General features: G+C 37.8%; 1 protein-coding gene across 6 annotated transcripts in view; it reads right to left on the reverse strand.

Moving 5' to 3' along the window:
- The window catches only part of Ube3a (ubiquitin protein ligase E3A), a 76,769-nt gene that overhangs the window by 33,683 nt on the left and 18,924 nt on the right, over positions 1-24,162 (reverse strand). For 3 of the 6 annotated variants that reach the window (XM_013012040.1, XM_013012038.1, XM_013012039.1), the window contains 2 exons: positions 22,536-22,655; positions 16,905-16,949 (listed from right to left, as the gene is read on the reverse strand). In XM_013012040.1, the coding sequence (XP_012867494.1) occupies positions 16,905-16,949; positions 22,536-22,555 (65 nt within the window). In that variant the 5' untranslated portion in view covers positions 22,556-22,655. Of the gene's footprint in view, positions 1-12,766; positions 12,898-16,904; positions 16,950-22,535; positions 22,656-24,162 lie in introns of all 6 variants that reach the window. The other 3 variants (XM_013012042.1, XM_013012044.1, XM_013012041.1) reach the window with 2 other exon arrangements.

Raw genomic sequence — 24,162 nt, forward strand, 5'->3', positions numbered from 1 at the left:
TGTTCAAAGAGATGCTATAAGAAAAAATTTCAATCCTAGAAAGCTATACAAATGTCCATCTACAACATTAGAAGTCACTAGTCAAATTCACTTCAAGCTAGTCTATACCAAGACTTATTATAGTCAAGCTCTCAAAGATTTAAGGTAGAGGATTCATAAAGGAAGATAAAATACATTACATATATGACATGTGCCTGACAACAGACTTCTCAGAAAAAAACTGTTACAGACTATGGGAGAGATAAATGAGATTTTAACACTCTAGAAGGAAAACATTTTTCAATTTTCTAAGAATATTCTCTTGGACATGAAGGACAGATGGAGACTTTCCAAGAAAAACAAAGCTGTGAGAATTTCTCACCACAGATATGGCCTAAAAGAAACGCGAAAGGGAGTTTTTCAAACATAAAGACAAATTAGCAAATCAGAAGAAAACATTGAAACTGGCACCAATAGCTCACAGCTATAAATCCTAGCTCCTTAGGAGGCCATAAAAATCTAAGAAACCAAGGTCTGGAGCCAGCCCAAGCAGACAAAAAAAATCCTCAGATTATTTTTTTTTGGGGGGTAGAGAGTCCAAGACAGGACCTTGAACTCAATACCCAATGTTTTCTTTCACTCACTGGCTATCAAGCCACACCTCCAAACTGTCCTCAAGGTTCTAACTAGACAAGAGGGGAAAAAAGGAGAGGGAGACAGGGAGAAGAAGGAAGGTTTAAGAGAGAGTCAAACAGGGACTGAGAGAAAAAAAGTGCTGCAAAGTATAAACCTCACTAGCAAGAGTAAGTAAACATACAAATTCAGAATGTACTAATATGACATGTAGCCATTGATACTTTAGCATAAAGATGAAAAACAAAATGACTAAAATATTAGCCCCATTAAGAAGGTATCAGAGATATCAGAAATTCAAACTATGAGGAGCAAGGGATGAAACTAGGTTTATTACTCATGTGAATGAATTAAATACTCTCCTTAAGACTAAGTGTGTAAAACAAAAACTGTCTTTAAAAATGTATCAACATAGCTGGGCGCTGGTGGCTCACACCTGTAATCCTAGCTACTCAGAAGGCTGAGATCTGATGATCGAGGTTCAAAGCCAGCCTTGGCAGAAAAGCCTGTGAAACTCTTACCTTCAATAAACCACCACAAAACCAGAAGTGGCACTGTGGCTCAAGTGATAGAGCACTAGGCCTTGAGCTGAAGAGTAGAGGGACAGTGTCCAGGTCCAGAGTTCAAGCCCCAAGAGAGACCAAAAAATAAAAAATGTATCAATATGATGCTTATAAGAATTTACCTAAAGACTAAACAAGAGGAACGGAAAAAAATCTTGCATATAACTAGTATCCAAAAGCATACAGGAATCAAAAGCTTCTGTAAGATAAAGAATTGAGGCAATGATCAGAGGGTTAATTCACCAAGAAAAATATGGGTCAACTATAACTGATATCTGCAAGCCACTATATCCAACAATGGCAGATTACTTCATCTTCTCATGCTCACAAAGAGCATGTTTATGTTTACGATAGCCTACATTTTGAACCCTAAGGCATTAATAACAGAAATGCAATGTTCACTCTAAGACCACACCTGAAATAAACAAGAAATGAGTTACAGATAGCTAGAATATTACAAAATATTGGCAGATTGAGAAAAATGCTTCCACATAATTCATAAAGAAGAAAGCTCAAGAAACTCAAAACCACTTAGATGAAAAAGGAAGTGCGACCTACTGGAATTTATGGAATACCTTGCTTCAAGGAAACTGAAGTTCGTGTACATACAGAAAAGAAGATCTAAAATCATGGAAGCTAGCATCTTCTAAGGAAACTAACAAAAGATGATTAAATTAAAAGCAAGTAGAAAAAAATAACAGTAAGAAATCACTGAAATATCAACAGAAAAAAAAATTAAAAAGCTGGCTCGTTAAAACGATCAATAAAAACAATAAACCTCTAGCCAGTCTAAGAAAAAGACAAAGTGCTAAAAAATAGTAATACTAGAAAGAAAGGAGGAAACCTCAATACCGTTCCCATGTAAGATTAATCAAAGCCTGCTGGAGAAGGAAAGTCCATGAGACTCTTATCACCAATTAACCATCAAGTTTTAGCCCTGAGAAAAAAAAGCTTCAGGACAGGGGCTGGCCACTGAATACAAGCCCCAGGACCAGAAAAAAAACAAGGGTGGGGATGGGGAAAGGTTAATTAAAAAAATACAATGAATGTACCTAGTTAGGTACCTAAATTTGATAACCAGTATGAAAGGTGCAAATTCCTCAAGCCACAATCAGAACGCCCCTTAAGAACAAACGCTCAATGGTAAAGCACTGACTAACCCACACAATCCTCAGTGTTCAATCCCTGCATTTCAAAAAAATAATCTTAATAGGTATTTTTTAATGAATTAATTTTTGAGCCAGAAAGCATCATACATACGTATGTTCTCCAGAAAATTCTTCTTTCCCAGCATTTAAAACAGTAATCATAGCCATTCCCATAGTGGCTGAGGGGATAGTATCATACCCCATGAAGGGAAAAGAACAGTAGTTATTCTATAAATGCACATTTTCAGTTGTTTTAGAAGATGAAAAAAATTCTAGATATCTGCCACACAATAAATAATGCATATACAGATAATACTACCTTACTACTAAAATCATTAATGTGATAAATTGTTTTTTACTTAATTTTTAAACTGGCATTCATTAATTTCTCTACCTCAAAAATTGACAAAAACCTTTCTTCTAGTACCTATCTGGTACACCCTGGAAAAGGAACATGTCAACCAGTATTATTTATTACAGCTCTTGGGTTTGCATAGTAAAGGTGAAAAAGTAGGTAAAATACAGGATTGCAAATGGAAGAGAGCACTGGAGCCCAGGAAAAGGCAGAAGAAATGAAGTAACAGAAAGCAATTTGAGAAACATAACAAAAGATCCAAAGACTTCATAAACTAAGGTGGGTGTTTTCATTAAAAGTCTGACACCACTGTGGATGTAGGCCCAGATAAGCAGTATTGCAAATAAAATTGTTGACACAGAGATGATTGGGAATAATAAATACAGGTGACAAAAGACGAGTTAATAAAGTTCACACATCAATCTCCCAACAACTAAAAAAGATACAAGACGGACATTCCAGAAGACATGGACCTTCAAAAAGCAGTATTTATGCTGAAAGAAATAATGTTTATGCTTACAGGTGCAGTGAACAGGGTATGGGGACAAGAACAGAGTGTGGGAGAAAAAAGTAGCTTCCACTACTCAGCTTCTGTACCTTTTGGCTACAGTCAGTCCTTTTCATACTTATTTTAATTGACTTTACTAAGGAAGGAATACAGACATTTGAAAAAAAATACTGACTTCAGGCTTTTAGGACACTATTTCTTGCTTTTCTTTCTCTTTGGCTTTCAAACACTTCCTTTCTAGACACATATCGTTTCTAGAAGCACATATACTCCCCTGGGATTTATCTACTATTAGATACTTCTCTGGACAGTTGCATCTTCTTTCAGTTTAATAACCGCATGACTTCAAAATGTCTCCTTCAGTACAGATCAAAATCATTCTGAGAATCAAGATCCCAGGTCAACAAGCAATATGAAATGAGCTCCTTAATGACATTATATTTAAAGGACAAAGACAGATGACTGTAATGCCATGGTCATGCCTATAGAAGCTTGGCAATACAAAGAGAGGCAACTCTGCAGAGGTGGAGCACTAGAGATGGCTTGGAATTGATGATACAAAGGGTGGGAAAAAATGTTCAGACAGAGGAGTATGTGTGAAGAAACAGATTTGAAAACATGTACTTATAGGATAACAGCAGCAGTTCAGTTCAAGGATGTGCTCAATAAATATGAAAACAACAAAAGGGAAGATGCCAGATCATGGGAAGCCTCACCACCAATGACAAATTTTCATTTTTGTCAACAGTGAAATAAAAGCTAATTATATTCCCTTAAAAGTAAACAGATGCTTACTCATATCAGACATTTCACACACTTAATAAACACTAAACAGTAATCAATGAAGCTAGTCACTAATGGGTTTTCAGCAGGGAAGTGACTAATCGAGTTTGCCTCTACAAAGTGTTCTAAATGTGGACAAAATAGATAGAACTGGATGAAGGCAATCCAGTTAGGTGGTAACCACTGCAAAGCCCATCCAGGAAAAGAACGAAGAACTAGCAAGAATGAAGAGGCAATGGTCAAAGTACTTAAAGGTAAGTAATTTGTAGAATGTATCTAAGCAGGAAATGCTGACTATAACACCTAAGTTTCTTTATCAGCAACAGGATAAAGGAATAGTGCCAGAAGATGATATATTAAGGACCCAGAGTGCTGGCATACTTCTATAACCCCAGGCAGATAGATACAGGAGTTGGGAGGTCCAACCTTGACAAAAGGCCCTGGCTGGGAATGTGGCTTAGTGGTAGAGTGCTTGCCTGGCATGCATGAAACCCTGGGTTCAATTCTTCAGTACCACAGACACAGAAAAAGCTGGAAGTGGCGTTGGGTAGCTCAAGTGGTAGAGTGCTATCCTTGAGCAAAAGAAGCTCAGGGACAGCAATCAGGCCGTGTTCAAGCCCAGGACTTGGGGGGGTGGGGGAGAAGGGAGGGAGGACAAGGGAGGACCAACTGCCTGGCATGTTCCAGGCTCTGAAAAAGCAAAAACAAACACTGCCAATAAAACATTCATCAAGATTTAGCACATTCCTGGCACAGTGCTGTTATAACCCCAACTATTCAAGGGCCTAAGTAGGAGGCCTGGCATATGAGACTGGTCTCAGGGAAAAAGCAAGAAAATAACTTAGGGGAAAAAAAAAGATGTAGGGGAATGGTTCAATTACCTGCCAAGAGCAAGTGTGAGATCCTGAAATCAAACCCCTAAGATTAATTTCAACAGAATAAACCAGATTTTACACACTCGAACTTCTGAGAAGGTTCAGACACAAGTGCAACTAATTTAAATCGGAACATAAGTCTCTCATATTTAAAATGGAAGGTACAGGTCTAAATGTTTCATGTGGTAGAAAGAACAGAGTGCCCAAGGCCTTTCACCTGTCTCCGGTGTCTTTTGTGAGAGAAAACCAAGAACTTTAACACTTGGTCAAGATCTTTCATGATTGAGTTGTAGTTTCCTAATTATAATTTCCACGCCTCCTCTCATTGCCAGGCCCTACATTCCATCAGTACTGAACTGCCTGTACAGTTCAGTGGACTAGCTAGCTCTGATGTCTTCTTTGATTCCAGGCCTAAAAAATGTCTTGCCTCTTGCCTAGTACACTATATAGTCTTTCCTTGTGCCCAATCACCATCCTGGAGGATTCACCTTGGTATCCTTGTTGACTGTGCCCACAGCCATGTACCTTTCTCCATTACTTCACCACCACACCTTATTAGAACTGCTAATTTAGTAAATAGATCTCATTACTGTCTTGTACTTAGAAGCTAATAAATTACTGAGAACCTCAATAAACATCTATCTCTCCTCTGGTGATGCCTAGATAGATAACCCTGTGAATTAACCTCTTATATGTCCCAGGAGGCTCCCACTAGGTAGTAAAACAATGCAAGAAATCAACAGGAAAGAAGGCACAAGACATTAAGCCATTTAAAAAAAGAAAGAGCAGGGCTGGGAATGTGGCTTAGCAGTAGAGTGCTTGCCTAGCATGCTTGAGACCATGGGTTCGATTCCTCAGTACCACATAAACAGAAAAGGCCAGAAGTGGCTCTGTGGCTCAAGTAGTAGAGTGCTAGCCTTGAGCAAAAAGAAGCTCAGGGACAGTGCCCAGGCCCTGAGTTCAAGCCCCAGGGCTGGCCAAAAAAAAAAAGTGAGAATGGAGACTGTGGATACCATCAAGAATGACAACAGACTGTAGGTACAGTCATAAGAACACATAGATGTAGGGGCAAGAGCATAAATCCCATGCACACAGCGATGAGTTAGTGAAAGGAAAACACGTTAACTGGGGGCCAAGTAGACTTCTAGGTATTATTTTGAGAGAAATAGAAGCCTTTGAAAGGGATGGAGTATAGGAAACATAATATAACAATGTATTTATTAGAGAATGCAAAGAGAGACGTTTGAGGGGAGAGAGGGTTGAATCCAGGCTACTACCACTTGTGCTACTGTCCCAGACCTTCATGCTTTAATTTCTTTTTAACAGAGCGTCACATTTTGGCCTATACAGACTGCAATCCTCCTACTTCATCTATGGAGTAGCTATGGTGATGGGCAGGCAACCTATTACCCAGCCAAGGACAAGACTACTACTGGAAAATTCTTTCAGTAAAAGATGATGGCCTTAATTGGCCCAGTGGCTCATACCTGTAAATCTTAGCTAACTGGTATGCTGAGGTAAGAAAGACCACAGCTCCAGCCAAGCCTAGGCAGGAAGTCTGTGAGACTCCATCTCAATGGAACAAGCTAGGAATGGTGGCTCACATCTGTTTTCCCTGCTACAGCAAGAAACAAGACCAGTCAGTGCAAAAAAGGGCTAGAGACATGGCTCAGCAACCGAATACATGCCTAGCAAATACCAGGCCAGGAGTTCAGACCCTAAACCCTACCCCATACAAACAAACCAAAGTGACAGCTTTACTCAGGGTTAATACAGCTAGGAATGGAAAAAGGTGTGATTAAGGTGGAGGCAAATGGATGTCAATTACTTAAGTATGTGAAGTTAAAAAAAAAGGCTTCCAAGGCTTTGACTGAAGAGAATGATATGGGGGGAGGGGGAAATGTGACAAGTAGTTTTGAGAGGCTAGAAATTGCCTTTTTTTTCCTTTCTGTACTTTTAACTGAGAAGTTATCCAATTGCTGCATGAATAAATGTAGAGCCAAATCAGAATTGGAGGCAGATATAGGAAAGTTGCAGAGCTCTTATCTAGAAAGGATAAAGGCAACTTTAGAACTGATCTGGGGACGTTCCAATGTTTAAAGTACACTGAAGATTATTTAAAGAATATGGTTTTAATAAACCAGTTACTTGATACATTTACCCATGCTTCATTTGTAGTAATAGAGGTAACAGTAGAGAGCAATTATGAGAAACCTGATGTTACTGACAAACTGCTCTGAAAATTAAGAAAATTCATAAGTCTAAATACATACAAAAAGATTGTATTACATGTAATTAGTTTAAAAAAAACCTAGGTATAAGCATATAATTAAATAAAAAGATCTCATTAAGTTAGTTCTATTTCTAGGCTGTTCCAAAGTAGGAGCAGTTAATAATCTTTGCTATGCTTTTGTGTCCCAAGAAATAGGAAGCATTAAAAATTTATTTAAAAATTAAAAAAAAAGCAGTAAGTGCTAGAAGCAATGACTCAAATCTTTAATTCTAACTACTTGGGAGGCAAATAGGAGGTCATAGTTTGAGACCACTCCAGGTCAAAAAAAAAGCTTGTAAGGCTCATCTCAACCAATGACTGGGCACAGTGGTGCACACCCACTATACCAGCTATGGGGAAACACTATGGCTGGGCACGATGGTGTGGACCAGTCTTCCTACCAACAAGGTAGCCTACGCAGAATTGAAGCCCGGGCCAGAACCAATGTGAAAGGGGCTGGAGGTGTTTCTCAAGTGGTAGAGTGCCTAACTAGCAAGCGCAAGAATTACAAGCAACAGCAGCACTCTAAATCACATAAATGATTATTTCACATACATCTGTAAATGTATTTGAGATCTGACAGATGCAAATGTGTATCAAATTGCAAAGAAAATGCCAGGATGAACAGGAGATACTGTCATTAATGAACCTTCACTTATTTCCAGGTAAAACAAGTAATACCTATTAAGACAATATTATGGTGGAACAAACCTGGATCTTACTAAAGTGCTGCCTAGTTACAGTTTCTACATGTATAGAAACTCAAGATATGTTGGCAGATGTGAAGGCTTACAACTGTATCCCCATAGGACTTATGACTAGGACCTCACACTGCCCTCAGGGGACATGGTAGGTCTGCGTCGCTGTTGCTCTATTTTAACATGGCCAAAATAAGCACTATGAGAGCTTCTTTAATCAACTTGGGCTTATGCCAGAGATTAAGTGACAAATCTATCATAGCTCATGTCACCATCCTTAATGTTTACTATAAATCCAAGTTTCATTTAAACTCTTGCATTTAGTCTGGAGTCAGCTTCCTGACTCCTTCAAGATCTCTAAAAAGCCATCTTCAACTGCTTTATATGAAGGTTCTTCAGCCTCTTAAGATTTCAATACAGGTTGGCTCTTTCTCAAAGGTACTTCTTATGCTGCAACATTTTTATATGCAGTGTGTTAAGACTCTTAAAACTCCTAAGCCCATTTTTCTAATTCCCTGTTTTAAAGACAGTGCCCACCTCCTAAGATAAAACAGAGAATAAGTTCTATTTTAGAAACTCATAACCTACCTAAGATGGGAGTATTAAATAGCCACATAAAGAAAAATGTAGCCAGGCACTGATGGCTCATGATTGTAATCCTAGCTGCTCAGAAGGCTGAGATCTTGAGCACCAAAGTTCAAAGCCAGCCAGTCAGGACCACTGTCTCCAAATATCCACCAGAAAACTGTGGCTCAAAGTGGTAGAGTTCTAGCCTTGAGCTTTATATATTAAAGCTCAGGGGCAGTGCCCAGGCCCTGAGTTTAAGCCCCACCACCAACCAAAAAACGAGAAATGAAATGTGATGCAATTGGAGAAAATGAGGAAAAGTAAAGCTCAAAACAAAAAAAAAAGAAAGAACCCTATGTTTTCATTTCTATGGGCAAACTAGACTTAAAAGACATATATATTCCTAGATAGGAACATACATACGTTATACATGCATGCATATGTATATAGGTATGCATATACATGCGTGTCAATTATTTAAAACAGTATGAATATCAAGCTAAGAAACCTTTTAGAAGAGAAGAGAAATAAGGGTAAAATAGAATAGTCATTACTTTTATACAATGCAAATATATACAAAAACAGCATGAACCACCTCATTTATCAGTAGAAGAAAGAGGTAGAAAAAGAAAACTAGTCTATTAGGGGAAGGTTCAAATGGCAAATGGCCAGGCTAATGAGGAGGATGAAGAACATATGCTGAATACAGGTGAAATAAATTATTTGAAAATAGAACAGTGACAACTGCTGAAAATGTTCCAGGACAGAGAAAGGCAGAGTGAGCAAGGAGTGAGGCTGGTGGACTCCACTGTAAATGGGTAGAAAGGCAGAGTGAGCAAGGAGTGAGGCTGGTGGACTCCACTGTAAATGGGTAGAAAGGCAGAGTGAGCAAGGAGTGAGGCTGGTGGACTCCACTGTAAATGGGTAGAAAGGCAGAGTGAGCAAGGAGTGAGGCTGATGGACTCCACTGTAAATGGGTAGAAAGGCAGAGTGAGCAAGGAGTGAGGCTGGTGGACTCCACTGTAAATGGGTAGAAAGGCAGAATGAGCAAGGAGTGAGGCTGATGGACTCCACTGTAAATGGGTAGAAAGGCAACAATAAAATACCCTCTCCCATAACTAACCTAAGGTAATTATAAAGCTTTAGAACAGCATTTATAGAGTTATTAACACAAGGATCTATTTGTATAGAAAAAAATACTTAAAAAATTTACTCATATAAACTCTTTCCAAAATACCATGACACCAGATTTTTTTCAATTTTCTTTATTTTTTGAATTGACAAGAAATGTATATATTTGCCACATGCAACATGATACAGCAAGTTAATATATGTAATATATACATACACAGCAGTTTCTTGATAAACACGTTTCTTAGTGATTTTCAAGACAATACAGTTAGTAACTACAAATCATCATGCAGTACAATAAATATGAATCAATTTCTAATTTTTTCCTCCCTTTTCCAACACCTCTGCTGCCCCCACTAACCAATATTCTATTCTCTACTTCTAAATTACCCTTTTGACAGTCCACATCCAGGTAATATCACGCAGTATTTGCCCCTTGTACCTGACTTTAACACAGCGACCCCGGCTTCCATCCATGTCAGGAAAAGACAGGATTTCAGTTGCGTAGTATAAACATGTATATTACTGGACAAATTTTAAACCTATTCATCCAGCAATGGACACTTACTTTTAAATTTTCTTGACTATTGTGACTAATGCTGCAATGCCACACACCTTTTGCAACATGCCAATTTGATTTTATTTGATTTCCTTGGACTACATATTCAACAGTAAGTATGCTGAATCTGGTCAATTCTATCATTTTTTGGAGGAAGTTCCATATGATTTTTCTCTGTAACTGCTGCACTGAATGCAAGGTTTCTCTTTTCGCCACATCCTTACCAACATGGATGTTTATTTGAACAGGTATGAGGTATACAAGTAAACTCTTAATAGGTGTAAGGTGACATCTCATTGTTTTCATTAGCATTCCCTAAATGATTATGGCTTTCGTTTGCATTCACCAGTTAGTCATTTGTTATTACTTCTTTTGAGGAATATCTATTAAGGTCCTTTGCGCATTTCTTCAATGGGTAACTTTCATACTACTGTGTGATTTAGAGTTCCTTTATGTTGTCACTCTTCTCCGATGTGCAGTTGCAAATGCTTTCACTCCACAGGCTGCCTCTTTATTCTTGATTATATCTTTGGCCTGTGCAGCTGCTTTTTCATTTGGTAGATACAAACTATTTTGGGTTTACTTGCCTGTTCTTTGGGGTTGTAGTTAAAAAAAAAAAAGTTGCAACCAAAATTAGACCTTTTTCTCTATCTTCTATTACTTTTAGTTCCTGTTCCTATTTGTGTGTTTAAGCTATTCTGAGTTGGGCTCTGTTATAGAGTATGAGCCAAGACAGTACAATTTCATTCTTCTCCATGTGATATCCATTCTTCCGAACACCATTTTTTGATATACTTTGTATGTGCTTAACAACTATATCAAAAAATCAACTGAAATTATGTGTACTTATTTCTAGGATCTTTACTGCATCCATTTTGTTTATGTGTGGAATTTTATGCTGTGCTAGCCTACAGCTTTCATAGTGCACTTTCATGTCAGAAAGTATGATACATTCAACTACATTTGAGAGGGGGTGACTGGTATGTTCTTACAGTGCTGGTGATTAAACCCCTACCTTGTCAAGTGACCTGCCACGTGGTCCTGACCTTTGGTTTTCATGGTTCTGTTTGTTTGTCCCAGTACTATTAACAATTTAACATGTGATTGCATAAAAAACTCATCATTTCTTCTCCATTTATTTTTTACATTTTTGGTGTCATAGCTATTATTGCTCTTGCTACTATTTGAAGAGGTTGTGCTTTAACATTTTAAAGATATGTGACCTATACACCACTACCATAGAATTAGGAACATTCTAAATTAGGCCGTGCATTTAACATATTATTTAATTCAATTTTTCATCTATTTTTATGCTACAAATTAGAAAACTTTCTTTTCAGCTTGAAAATTTCCCAGGCTGGAGGCATGGCACAAGTAGTAGATCACCTGCCTACCAAACACAAGGCCTAGATTTCAAATGCCAATATAGCCTCACACAAAAGAATTCTTGGTAGTACTTCTTTTAAGAGCAGTCCAGTACTTAAATATCTGATTTAATTTCTAAGAAAACTTTTATCTGTTTCTGAAGGACAGTGTTACCAAGTTAAAGAATCTTGGCTGGTAGTCTGCTGGGTTCTTTCTTTATAGTCCTTTATTTCACAGGCTAAATTTATCATTCCATTCTCTTTGACCCCAAAGTCTTCTACTTAAGAAGTGTCCTCTTTTACTGGTGCCAGTGGCTCTAACTTGTAATCCTAGCTGTTCAGGAGGCTGAGATCTGAGGATAGCAGTTCTAAGCCAGCTCAGGCAGGATAAAATAAGATAGTCCATGAGACTCTTATCTCCAATTAAGCACCAAATAAACAGGCAGTGGATCTGTGGCTCAAGTGGTAGACACAAGCCTTGAGCAGAACAGTTCAGGGGTTATCATCCACAAACCAGGATTGGCACAAAAAACGGAAAAAGAAGTCTCTTCCTAATTCTTGGACCTCTTTCATCTGTGAGGCATTGTTCCTTTGGTGCTTTCAGAATCTTCTCTGTTCTGAATTGGCTATGGCTATACGGATCCTATCTTCATGCTGGGAACCTCTGACCTCACATGCAGATATACTGCTACAATTTTCTCAAATAAGCTTTGATTTTTACTTGATTTTTATAATGCAAGCATTTCTTTTGCTGCTGTCTCATAAATCCTGCAAGCTTTCTTTATTCCTTTACAATCTTATTTCTTCTATACGTGCTAGCTATAAACGTTTAAATAAATTACCTTCCTATGTAGATTCTTCTGTTACATCAATTCTGTCAATGATGCAATTTCAGAATTTCTTTTAAATAGTTTCAATCTCTTAATATTCTATTTGTGTTGCTGTTTTCCTGAATTACATCTCTGTATTTTTTTTAATTCATCTGTCTCCTTAAAAACTATTACTCTGTTTAAGCATGCTGTGCATGCTTGTAAACCCAGCAACTCCAAAAAGGTACATAGGAAGATCACAAACTCAAGGCCAGAACATTTCAGATCCTGTCTAGAAAAAAAATCAAAATAAAAACAAAAGGAATAAAGGACATAGTGATAGAATGCTTGCCTATCATGTGTAAAGCCCTGAGCTCAATCCCAAAGCCAAGACAAGAAAGGAGGGGAAGAGGAAGGGAAAAGAGAGAAGGTAAGAGGGGAGGGAAGGGAGGAAGAAAATGAAGGGGAGGGAGTTTGAATTATCAAATGGACATTTTTTAGGATTAGGTAATGGTGCTTTACTTTGTTCCTTTGGTGGTGACATGTTTCCGACTGTTCTTGATCCTTGTGGTCATATTTGGTGTCTCAATATTTGAAGAAGTAAGGATTGACTGGTCTTTGTAGATGTGTTTTGCCTTTAAAAAACAGCCAACCTGTAAAGAAATTTTCAGCACATCATCTGATGTGACCATGGGTAGGCCTGCACTTGAGTCTCTGACTAAACAGGGCAATCCCACAGGTCAGCATGTAGGCAGGCCTCTACCCTGCATCTAAAAGACTGGAGATGAAGCCTGATTTACAGTAGTGGGTTTTGGTCCATAAGGATCCATATCCCCATACATGCCAAAGAATCTACATCCACAGGGACTGGCATGATGCAGAGTTCCATGGAGACTAATGGGCACTGGGGTTAGGCCTAAAGCCTAAATATGCAGCAGCTACTCCTATACTGGGATGGACATAACACATGAGTTTCTCGAGATAAACCTGATGGCTGAGCACACAGTATTTGGCCAGTTGCTTGGGGAAAGAAATCCTGGAGCCTCAGCACAAGGCATGGTAACAGAAGGCTTAGGTGGGTTTAATACTCTTGGATCACTGAAGCTTGAGGCCAGAGAACCTGGTTTGGAGTCAAACTAGTTCTGTGACAGCCCGTGTAGCCAGGATCTGGAAGAGCCAGTCGGGAGGCTGAGTGAGGGTGCTGGCCTAGAGGGCAGGTCCCTGAAAGAAGGCTGCTGAGGCAGACCTAGTACAGGGATGATCCTGGAGCTGGAGCCTAGAGGGGACTGAGCATATGCAGATCCAGGTCTGGCCTGAATCCTGGGCCTACTGTAATGTAGAGCCCTAGAGGTTAGGCTAGATATGGATTTGGAGGTTCAGCCTGGCACTGGGCAAGCCTAGAGCCCTGGATTATAGGATTTGGTCTGGCACTGGGATGGCCTGGAAGTTCAATTGGGTACTAGCTGGAATCCATAGCCAGGGACTGACCAAGCCCTGGGTGTTATTAAGAACCCGACCTCCTCCCCCCAACACACTCCCCACCCCCGCCGTGTCCATGGCTGATGCTGAGGTAGAGGGACAGGTAAAGCAGGAAATGTAATATGATCTTCCAAACCTCGTCAATGCATTGTTTCTTATTTCCATGCCATACCCCACCTCTCATCTGGTTTCCTTACCTTTTATAAAGGTGATTTTATCCATGGATAATCATTTCTTGTTTCTACAGTGTGATGAGTACTGCAAATCGTACTCCAACCATCTAACAACTAGACTACACAACACAACTCTCTTTTGCAAATAATCCTACAACTTAGTTTGGCCCTACCATCTTTCCAAACATGGCACTGTCAAGAGCATATAGATTTAACTACTATAATGTGAAAATTCTATGTGATTAGTTCTGTCTTACTGAATCTGCTAAAACACAATCTGAAATACCATAAATAACTTTTTGGCTCCTGGAGAAGTCATTAGATTACACGTATGAAAGTCTTCTAACCTCAGCTGGCTGTTCAATGCATTAGGTTTTCAACAATTACTAGTCTGCTTCTTCCATAATAAACTTATTAACTTTCTAGGTTTTCAGTATCGCAAATCCTTTAACCAAAACTCATATTCTTCATAGTATTCCACAAAATGTGAAAAAATATTTCATAAAAAGTCAATGAAATGCCACCTCACATCCATTAGGTAACTACTACCAAAAAGTAAATTATATTTATTTAACAAAGATGTAGGAAAATTGAAATCCTTGTGCACTACTGGTGCAATGTAAAAAGTATAGAAACCACGGATAACAGAATGTCAAGTTCTCAAGTAATAAACACATAATTACCCTATCACTGAGTAAGTCCACTTGCGGGTATATACCCAGAATAATTTAAAGCAGGATCTCAAACAGTATACATAGACTCATAGCAACATTATTCACAACAGCTAAATCATGAAAATAATCATTAACAGATAAATGGACAAAGTACTGCATATATAGAGAGGTATCATTCAGCCTTAAAAAGAAATTCTGACATATGCTCTAACATGCATGAAACCTGAGGACATTTCATATACTAAGTGGAATACACTAATCACACTAATCACCCAAAGGCAAAACCTGATGCATACACTTACATGAGGTACTCAGAGTAGCTACAAATAAGATAGTAAGTATAAGGGTAGTTGCCAGGAGCAGTGAGTACGGGCAACTGACTTACTGGGCACAGTTTCAGTATTACAAACTTAAGAGTTCTGGTGATGGCTGGAGGTACGGTTCAAGTGGTAGAATGCCTGCCTAGCCAAGCATGAGGGTCCTGAGTTCAATCCCAGCATGAACCAAAAAATGGAGAAAAAAGAAAACGTTTAACCAGGTGCCAGTGGTTCTTGCCTGTAATTCTAGCTCCTCAGAATGCTGAGATCCAGAGGATTGTGGTTCGAAGTAAATCTGGGCAGAAAAGTCCACAAGACTCCATCACCAAAATAACCCGCAAAAAGCCAGGCTGGAAGCACGGCTCAAGTGGTAGCCAAGCAAGCAAAATCAACAAGCATAACACCCTGAATTCAACCCCTAGAATTGGCAGAGTTCTAGTGATGACTGCACAACAGTATTAACATTCATAATACCACTCAAATGTTCAACTTTTTCATGTTTATTTTACAATATTTAGAAGTTACAGAGTCACATAATTTGAGGAATAACTTTAAACATTGAGACTCACAATGTTCATAAGCATTTGGAATTATGTGATCTATTTACAGAGAAAAAATTAATTTTGTCAAACTTGCTAACCCATACCATTTAATCACATACCATTTAATCATATCTATCTTTACACCTCCTGATGAAGGTCTTTCCTCTTATTCAACCTAAAACTTTACATCTTAAAAACCTTGTTTTAATAATGACTACCTATATAATGTTAAACATCTAAAATTCTTACAAGAAATTACTCCAGTATTACTTATTTCATTTTCTGAATACTTGCCTTAAATTCAGAAAAAAATCTGATCATGAATCCTCATTATAGCACTGCCTTATTAAGGCTTTAAGTGACTGAACAACTACTAATGCCCTAATTACCCTAATACCATACCACATTTGTCTTTAAATCTACTTTCTGCTATTAAATTCATTGTTTTCAATGTCTGAGAGGAAGAACCCAAAGGCACAATGTCTCTGATTATATATAAAGTAATAAGTATCAAAATGAATTCCAGGAAATGGAAATCAAAATGCCTGACAGGACTAATACTAAGCCAATGGCTTATGATTCCCTCATATCTAGGAGATAGAAGCCAAAACCCTTTTCATAGCATACAAAGCCCTACTGAGTCATGTCTAACAATCAATTCATTTCCATTATTTGATGCTTCTCTCAATCAATAATCTAAAAGACCTCAATTGCCTACTACTTCCTACACTCAGTATGCTGCCTCATGACCTTGGGCATGCTTCTACTTAAAATAACCCTAACTCAAGTTTCCAGCTGCCCAACTCCCGGTAACATTAAAAGACTCTAGTCACATCTGTCTTTCTGCCATGTGGACTTAAGTTCCTATCATCCAAGAGGTACTTGTGTGTCCAGTGCATCCCCAATACCATCCTATTTCAATGACAGGAAAGATGTGCCGCAGAGTCTTTCACTCTATGTATAAGCTTCTCTGTATATATTAAAGAATTAGGAAAATTCTTATACATCTTTCATCCACAATATAGGATCTGATGCCTTATACTTAGAGTAAACTAAGGAGCATTTAAACAATCCTGCTTTAATGAGCCAAACTGCCTGATAACAGACACTAAGGTTACTGTACTCTTCACCTAGTCTCCCAATTTCCTCACAAATGCAAGGGGAGTAGAGATGTAAGCATCTTCAGGAATATGCACTATAGGTAATTGCACAAATAAATAATTATCTATTTCCTAGATAATTACAAGTCAATTATCAATTACTAGATAACTGTCAAAAGCAAATTATCCAGTGTCTTAGTGTAAGAAGTGTAGAAGTACTTGGTAGGGAAAGAGTAAATATGTTCTTATTTCTTGATACATTTTTAAGTCATTACTTTTCTTCTATCTAGAAATTGTTTTAAAATAATGTGATACCATTTAAAGCAGTGTAGTGTAACTCAAACTACTCCCCAGCCTCAACCAAGTTATACTTACATTCGGCTAGTTTCTGTGTTGTCAGACTGGGATTCTCCTGATGATCTGCAAAATGCAATGAAGGAAAAGTTAGCACAGCACTCCATAGTTCAAAAAAGAACACACATGCAACTTGGGAAGGCAAACTCTAAAACAAGCTTAAGCACTAAGTAAGAATTGTAAAAATAAAGACTTCAATGTGAGAAAAAAAATAGTGGTTGGATCAGATTGCCTTAGGAAACATTTAGTTTAAGGACTAATAAAATGCAAAGGAAAGAAAAGTACCAACACTGTATTTGACAAATGAATATAAGCCAAAATTATTGAAAAGTGAAAGATTTGTAATAAAAACACACAACTGTGAATTTTTCTATAGCCAAGTACTGGTTATCCCAGTAACAAAGTGATTTTCCTGCTCTTTTTTTTTTTTTTTTTTTTTTTAAGATCGGGAAGGGGGTCAGCAAACTGCAGACTGGGCAAACACACTAAATACTAGGCTCACCAACTACTTTTTTGGAGTGTGTGTGTGTGTGTGTGTTTAAAGAGTAGCCACAATCATTTAGGAACTGTCTATGACAGCTTTCACGTTAAAGGCACTAGGCTGACTAGAATACATTGCATATAAGCATGGAACAGCACACCCCCTTCTGTATAGCTAATACACAGTCATTTTAAAGTCTGACGAGATAAATGTTTAACCTGATTTAAGCATCATATATACATATTGTGTGTGTATGTGTACACATAGAAAGCCTAAAATATTTACTAGGTGACTGTTTAAGAAAAGATCTACCAAACGTCTACCAAAAAAAGGAAAAAAACAAAAAAAAATCTAATAGCTCTGGCACATTTCAGAGACAAACATGATTATCTTGTCTCAAACACACACACACACACACACACACACACACACACACACACACACACTAGCAAGAACACCTGTCAAAAGTGCATCATATAAGTAAGCCAGGTGCCCAATGTTCAAGCCTATAATCCCAGCTACTTGGAAGGCCAACAGCAAGACTGAGGCTCAAGGCCAGCCTCATATACAGAAAAGTACATGAGACCCTTTAATAACCCATAGCTAAGCACAGTGGCCTGTGCCTGTCGTCCCAAGCAACAGGAGATGTTGAGAATAAGAGAACAATAGTACCAGGCCAGTACTGGCAGCAAAGTCCAAGACTCTTGCTGTGGAGGAAAGTTAAGACACAGTGGTCCAATGATGACGGAAAACCTGAAGTTAGCAGATTGCTGCTTGGGGAGCTCATGGCAGGAAGCCAAACCCTACCCTAAAAACTAACCAGTGAAAAACAGGGCTGGAGGTGTGGTTCAGTGGTATTGTGCCAGTCTACAAAGTACAAGGCTGTAAGTTCAAACCCCAGTAACTGCCAAAAACAAAAGTGTATCATCTGCAGTATAATCAATAACTAACTTTAGTTTAAAATAGTTGTCAACTGTTTTATTTCTAAATATATAAATATATATGAAGTCTTAAAATTCTAAGGCATTAAGAAGTTTTTCACTTTCATTTTGGGGAACAATTTTTCCTATCCCTAGTGTGTTACTTTAAAACAAACAACAACAACAAAAAGAAACCTCAGAACCAAACAGAGTGGCCCAGCTTCAGCACTAGTGAAGCTGAGGCAAGAGGATCTCAAGTTCAAGACCACTCACAACTACATGATGAGACCCTATCTTAAAAAAGCAAACAAAAATCTCTTTTACTCCATAAAAAGTATCACCGGTAGGAGTCAATGTTATAAAGTGAATAATGTAAGAACCTATTTCTAATGATTACAAATTCCCTAAACGATTTTTTCAAACATTTAAGTATGGCTCATTCTTCTAATCCTAGCTATTCAGGAGGCTGAGATCTGATCATGGTTTGAAGCCAGGCAAGAAAATATGAACCTGATCTCCAATTAACCACCAAAAGGCTGGAAATGGGAGCTGTGGTTCAAGTAACCGAGCGCGCGCACCCGTGCATGTGTGCGTGTGTGTGTGTGCGTGCGTGCATGTGTGTGTGAGTGTGTGTGTGTTGTGGGGCTTGAACTCTGGCCTTGGGTGCTGTCCCTGCACAGCTCAAGGTGAGTGCTCTACCACTTGCCTTTAACTTTTTTAAAAGCTCAGGGACAAACTGGGAGCCTAGCTACTCAGGAGGCTGAGATCTTAGGATCAAGGTTCAAAGCCAGTCCGGGCAGGAAAGTCTGTGAGACTCTTATCTCTAATCAACCACCAGAAAACTGGAAGTGGCGCTGTGGCTCAAGTGGTAGAGCACTCACCCTGAGTTGAAGAGCTCAGGGACAGTGCCCAGGCCCACTGTCCCCACACGGATCCAAAAAAAAAAAAAAGCAGCTCAGGGACAGCATCTAGGCCTTGAGTTCAAGCTCCAGTGTACACACATACGTACACACGTACACGTACACACACACACACACACCTTTAAACAGGCATACAAGGAAGTGATTTGTGAATGTATTAGACTATACAATTTTAATTTTAATTTTTTTTTAAACTGAAGAATCTTCAAGGGCTTAGAGCTTGACTCAAGCGGTAGAGCACTTGCTTAGTTGGCTGGAGGCCTCAAAATTCAATACTCAGTATCACAAGAGATAAAAAGTAATCTTAAAAAATCAGCTCTATCCTAAATTTCCTCACTTAAAATCTCATTTCTATACTAGGATTTCAAAATTACACATCACAATCCATTCAACATTCTAAGTCAATAATGCAAAAAGACCTTTATTTATATTTTCAATCTATACAAAATAATATAGGAACTAACCACTGAGGCAGGTGGGGCTAGGAATGTACCTTAGTGGTATAGTACTTGCCAAGCAAGAACAAAGCCTTGGGTTCAATTCCTCAGTACCACATAAACAAAAAACAAAAAGCCACAAGTGATGCTATGGCTCAAGTGGTAGAGTGCTAGCTTTGAGCAAAAAGAAGCTCAGACACAGTGCCCACGCCCTGAGTTCAAGACCCAGGACTGGCCAAATAAGTGTAGCAGTGTCACAGCAATGACATCAATACAAATTTTCTGCACTGTCTCCCCAAGGGAATAAGCAAATCACCTATATGATGCATGTGCTCTCTACCAGTTCTGTAGATAAATACAAGACTGCTTCCAGACTCGAATCCCCAAAACAGAACACAAACTTCATGATAACCAGCTGACTCATTGTTGACTGTGTACTCATCTAGCATCAAATGTCATACTATAAGGAAAAACTGCCGGCTTACAAAACAAATACTGGCACTGAGAAAAGAGAAGCAGATTAGAAGCTTTTATACAGGTAAATAGAAAAAAAAGTTCCAAATTAACATGTGAAAAGATAAAACAAGGGAAATTAATCCATCCCAAAAGAACAATAAGTAAGTGCTCCAAGTTTTAAGATCCTGAAACTGTACAAAAATTGAAAGTACCATCAAAAGGCAACTACAGGTTTTTTCCCAAATCATGTTCCCTAAAGAAGCAAATATGTATTAGTAACAAAATCGCACCAAAATATTGTAAACATATTAGATTACTAATTGATGTTTACATATATCAAAAACCAGTTAAGTCAAACCAAATAATTTAAGCCAATCAAGTCTAGAAAGTCAAGAGAACAGTGAGGATTCGAAGATAATTAGCCCTAAAATAAATCTGTCATGGGTCTGAAACGTAAGTTGCTTTCTATTCAAATTGTCAGCTTTTTTAAACCTGAGAGAAGTGAATATATATATATACACTAACAGAAATGTGTTCAATAATCATAATACATGTCTGAATAAATTTCCAGACACCCTTGCTTATAGTAATTTCTCTAATATTCTAAATTAGTTACTCTAAAATTAATCTATGGCTGTGTGTGGTGGCTCATACTTATAATCCCAGCAATTTAGGATATAGAAATCAGGAGTGTGGCCTAGGTAAAAGCTAGCAAAACCCCACCTCAACATATATACCAGACATGGTAGCGCCTGCCTATGATCCCAGCTACTTGGTAGAAGTATGTAAAAATCTGTGAGCTGGAGCCAAGACTGACCCAGGCACAAGCTTGAGAGTTTATGTAAAAAATAACTAAAGTAAAAGGGGGCAGGAGTATGGCTCAAGTGGTGCAGTGCCTGGCTAGCAAGTTCAAACCCTAGTATCATTAAAAGAAAAAAAAAATTCTAAAATCAAGACTCAAACTCTCAAAACATGGCACATATATATATATATATGTGTGTATATGCGTGTATATGTATATAAGCATACAGATATATGTATAAACATATACATATCTATCTCCTTTTCTAATAGTTCCCAATCTACATTTTGGCTCCTAAATAATGTATTTATAGTAAGAATCTTGTACATCATCTTAATTTTAGAAAATGTTATAAAAATTCAAAAGATTTAACAAAGGAAAAAAATTTTAAATAAAGATGTTTAAAAAAAAAAAACCTATGACATATCCTAAAGTTTGCCAGGAGATTCACCAGAAAGACAGTTTCAAATAGAAACATTTTAAAGTTATATTAAAAAATAAATCTCAGGAGTATCAATTTTTATGTCTTAATTGAAGCAGAGAAAATATGGTCATTAAACAACAAGAAAATATGACCATAAAACACCACTAATCTGAATACTGCAGTATGAGCTAGTAAGTTCAAACGCTGACTCATTTCCAATAACACTCAGTGTAGCAACTGCATTCTATAAAGCTACTTTTACACCACTGTAACTCTCTGAGAGAATAGCTTATTATTTTCATTAAAGATGCAAAAACTTCTTGACAAATATTTTAACTTCCGCCACATAAAGGCATAGATTATGATGTATACTAAGCTGGGCACTGGTGGCTTATTACAATATACAGAGCTGGGTAATGGTAACATGGTGGCATATATGTATGTGTGTATGTACATGTATATTTCCAGCCGTTCAAGAGGCTAAAATCTGGAGGATTAAAACAAGCCCAGGCAGAGAAGCATGCGACTCCATCTCCAATTAACCAATAAATGCTGGACTAGAGGCATGGCTCAAGTGGTAGTGAGCACGCAAGCAGAGCAAACAGAAAGCCTCAAGTTCTGGTATTGGCAAAGGGGTGAGGGAGGAGAAAGCATACACTAAGACATTTTCCATATCTTCTGTAAAATGTTCATATTTTAAAACCTGAATCCTGATTAATACTTCTTTATCCATGTAAACAAATCTTTGGTGGTAGTTTCTTACCTCATGGATAGGAATGGGAGCAAAGCACTGAAACATTTCAGGAAAATTAAATGGACAAAAAAGTAAATTCTTGCTGGTGCTAGTGGCTCATGCCTATAATCCCAGCTACTTAGGGAACTGAAATCTGGAGACTGAAGTTAGAAGCCAGCCCAGGCAGACAATTCCCAGAGACTATCTCCAATTACCCAGTAAAAAGTAGGAGGTAGAAATGCAGCTCAAGTAGTAGAGCATGTGCATTGGGCAGAAAAGTCAAGAAAAAACAAGAAGCACTGAGTTCAAACCCCAAAACTGGTACTGAAAGAAAAAAATAAATAAAAGGTCAATTCTTAGGTCCTCTATTTTTTACAATGTTCCTACTAACTATACATTTTCTTTGTTTGTATGTATAGCATGTATTTTACTTTACAATGACAGCCTTTTAAAGGCTGTAAAATAACGTTCAAAATTACCTTTTACAAGCTGTGGCCATTCGGTGACATCAGGGTGATCACAGCTTTGAGTCACTGATTAAAAACAGGTTGTCACACCAGTCTAGCTGCTAACTTGATCTGAGCGTAGGCTTAGTAACTCTAATAAATTAAACAAATCTTTAGTTAGAAACACTTAATATATAAACTCAATTCATTGTTCAAATAATAATCTTTGAAGCTGTAAATCAGGTATTCATACAAAATGTATCACAAGGATAATTATCACAGGAAATTTTCTGAAGACTTTGCTAGTATGTTATTTTCTTTAAAATGTCTTCTCTTGAGAAAATGTGATATAGGATAAGCATCCCTAACCCTAAAATGAAATATGCCCGCAAAGTTCAAAATGTCTGAAACACCAAGTCAACAACTCAAGTTGTACATTTGCGAGCATTTCAGTCTCCGGATTTTTGAATTAGGAATACTCAACCAGCAAAGTCTATACAAATATTTCAAAAGCTGAAAAGCACTGAAATCTGAAACATCTGAGAAGCACTGAAAACTGAAATCTGAGACTCAGGCACTTTGGGTAAGGTACTTATCCTTAAAAATTCCTTGTACTTTTTATGTAGTATAAGAGTTTTCAAGGTACTCTGATCATAGTTTAAAAGTCTCACAACAACTTAATACTAATAAGAATCAGATGCAGGGTGATTGACTTGCCCAAGATTTTAGAGTCAATTTTGAAATTAAAATCAAGATCTACTGACTTTATACTGAGGGGTTGGAGGTTTTGTTTTGGCTTAGTTTTGCTATACAGAGTTTTATGACAAATAAATGAATATAACAGATGAAAAAGGATGTATAACAATATGGCAACAGTTTCAATGAGACTAATGATTCATCACAGGATTCTTAAAGTGAAGGAGCAATGGGTTGCAAATTCTAAATATACACACACATACACACACACCCACTTACTGTACATTATTAAGTAGTCATCTAACAGCAGCAAAAATACCTGGAGTGCTTTACCAAACTATGTTTTACTCATTCTCAGTCACAAACCCATTACATTCTGTTTTATGAAAGACTAACACAAAATATACAAATACATCTCTCTTGACCAAGTATGTATCTTTCTTACTCCATGCATAGTCTTAACCAAACTTCCTGACTGAAATTTAGCAGACTTCCTCAATCATAACATGATTCTGACAAAAAAAAAAATCACGTGTAAAAAAACCCCAGGATGTAGAGATCCTTCTTGCCAATCATTTTCCCCTTAAAATTTCCCTACCCAACTATGTATCAAAGCAAATCTGAGAAGCAAAATAAGCAAAGATGAGATGATTAAGAAGAAGGAAATTTCATAATTAAAACCTTCACACTAGTAACAACATGGACCCAGCACCAGATGAAGGCTTGAAACATCAGTGCTTAAGCTCATAGCCAGGCAGCTAGGAAGACTAAGCTTCAAATCCAGATAAGGGTTACAGTTGACCAAACTTTAGTGGACTGTAGTAAATAGAATTTATAATCCCTGTAAGAAGAAACTCTATTTCCTCTACTTTCCTATCTTAGCCATGATTCCTAAGAAGGATGCAAGCATCACTGAGTAAGTAATAAAGAAGCAATGACATTCCTGAAATACACAATGTACTCA

This window comes from Dipodomys ordii, unplaced genomic scaffold, assembly GCF_000151885.1.
Source record: "Dipodomys ordii isolate 6190 unplaced genomic scaffold, Dord_2.0 Scaffold15, whole genome shotgun sequence".
NCBI lineage: Eukaryota > Metazoa > Chordata > Mammalia > Rodentia > Heteromyidae > Dipodomys > Dipodomys ordii.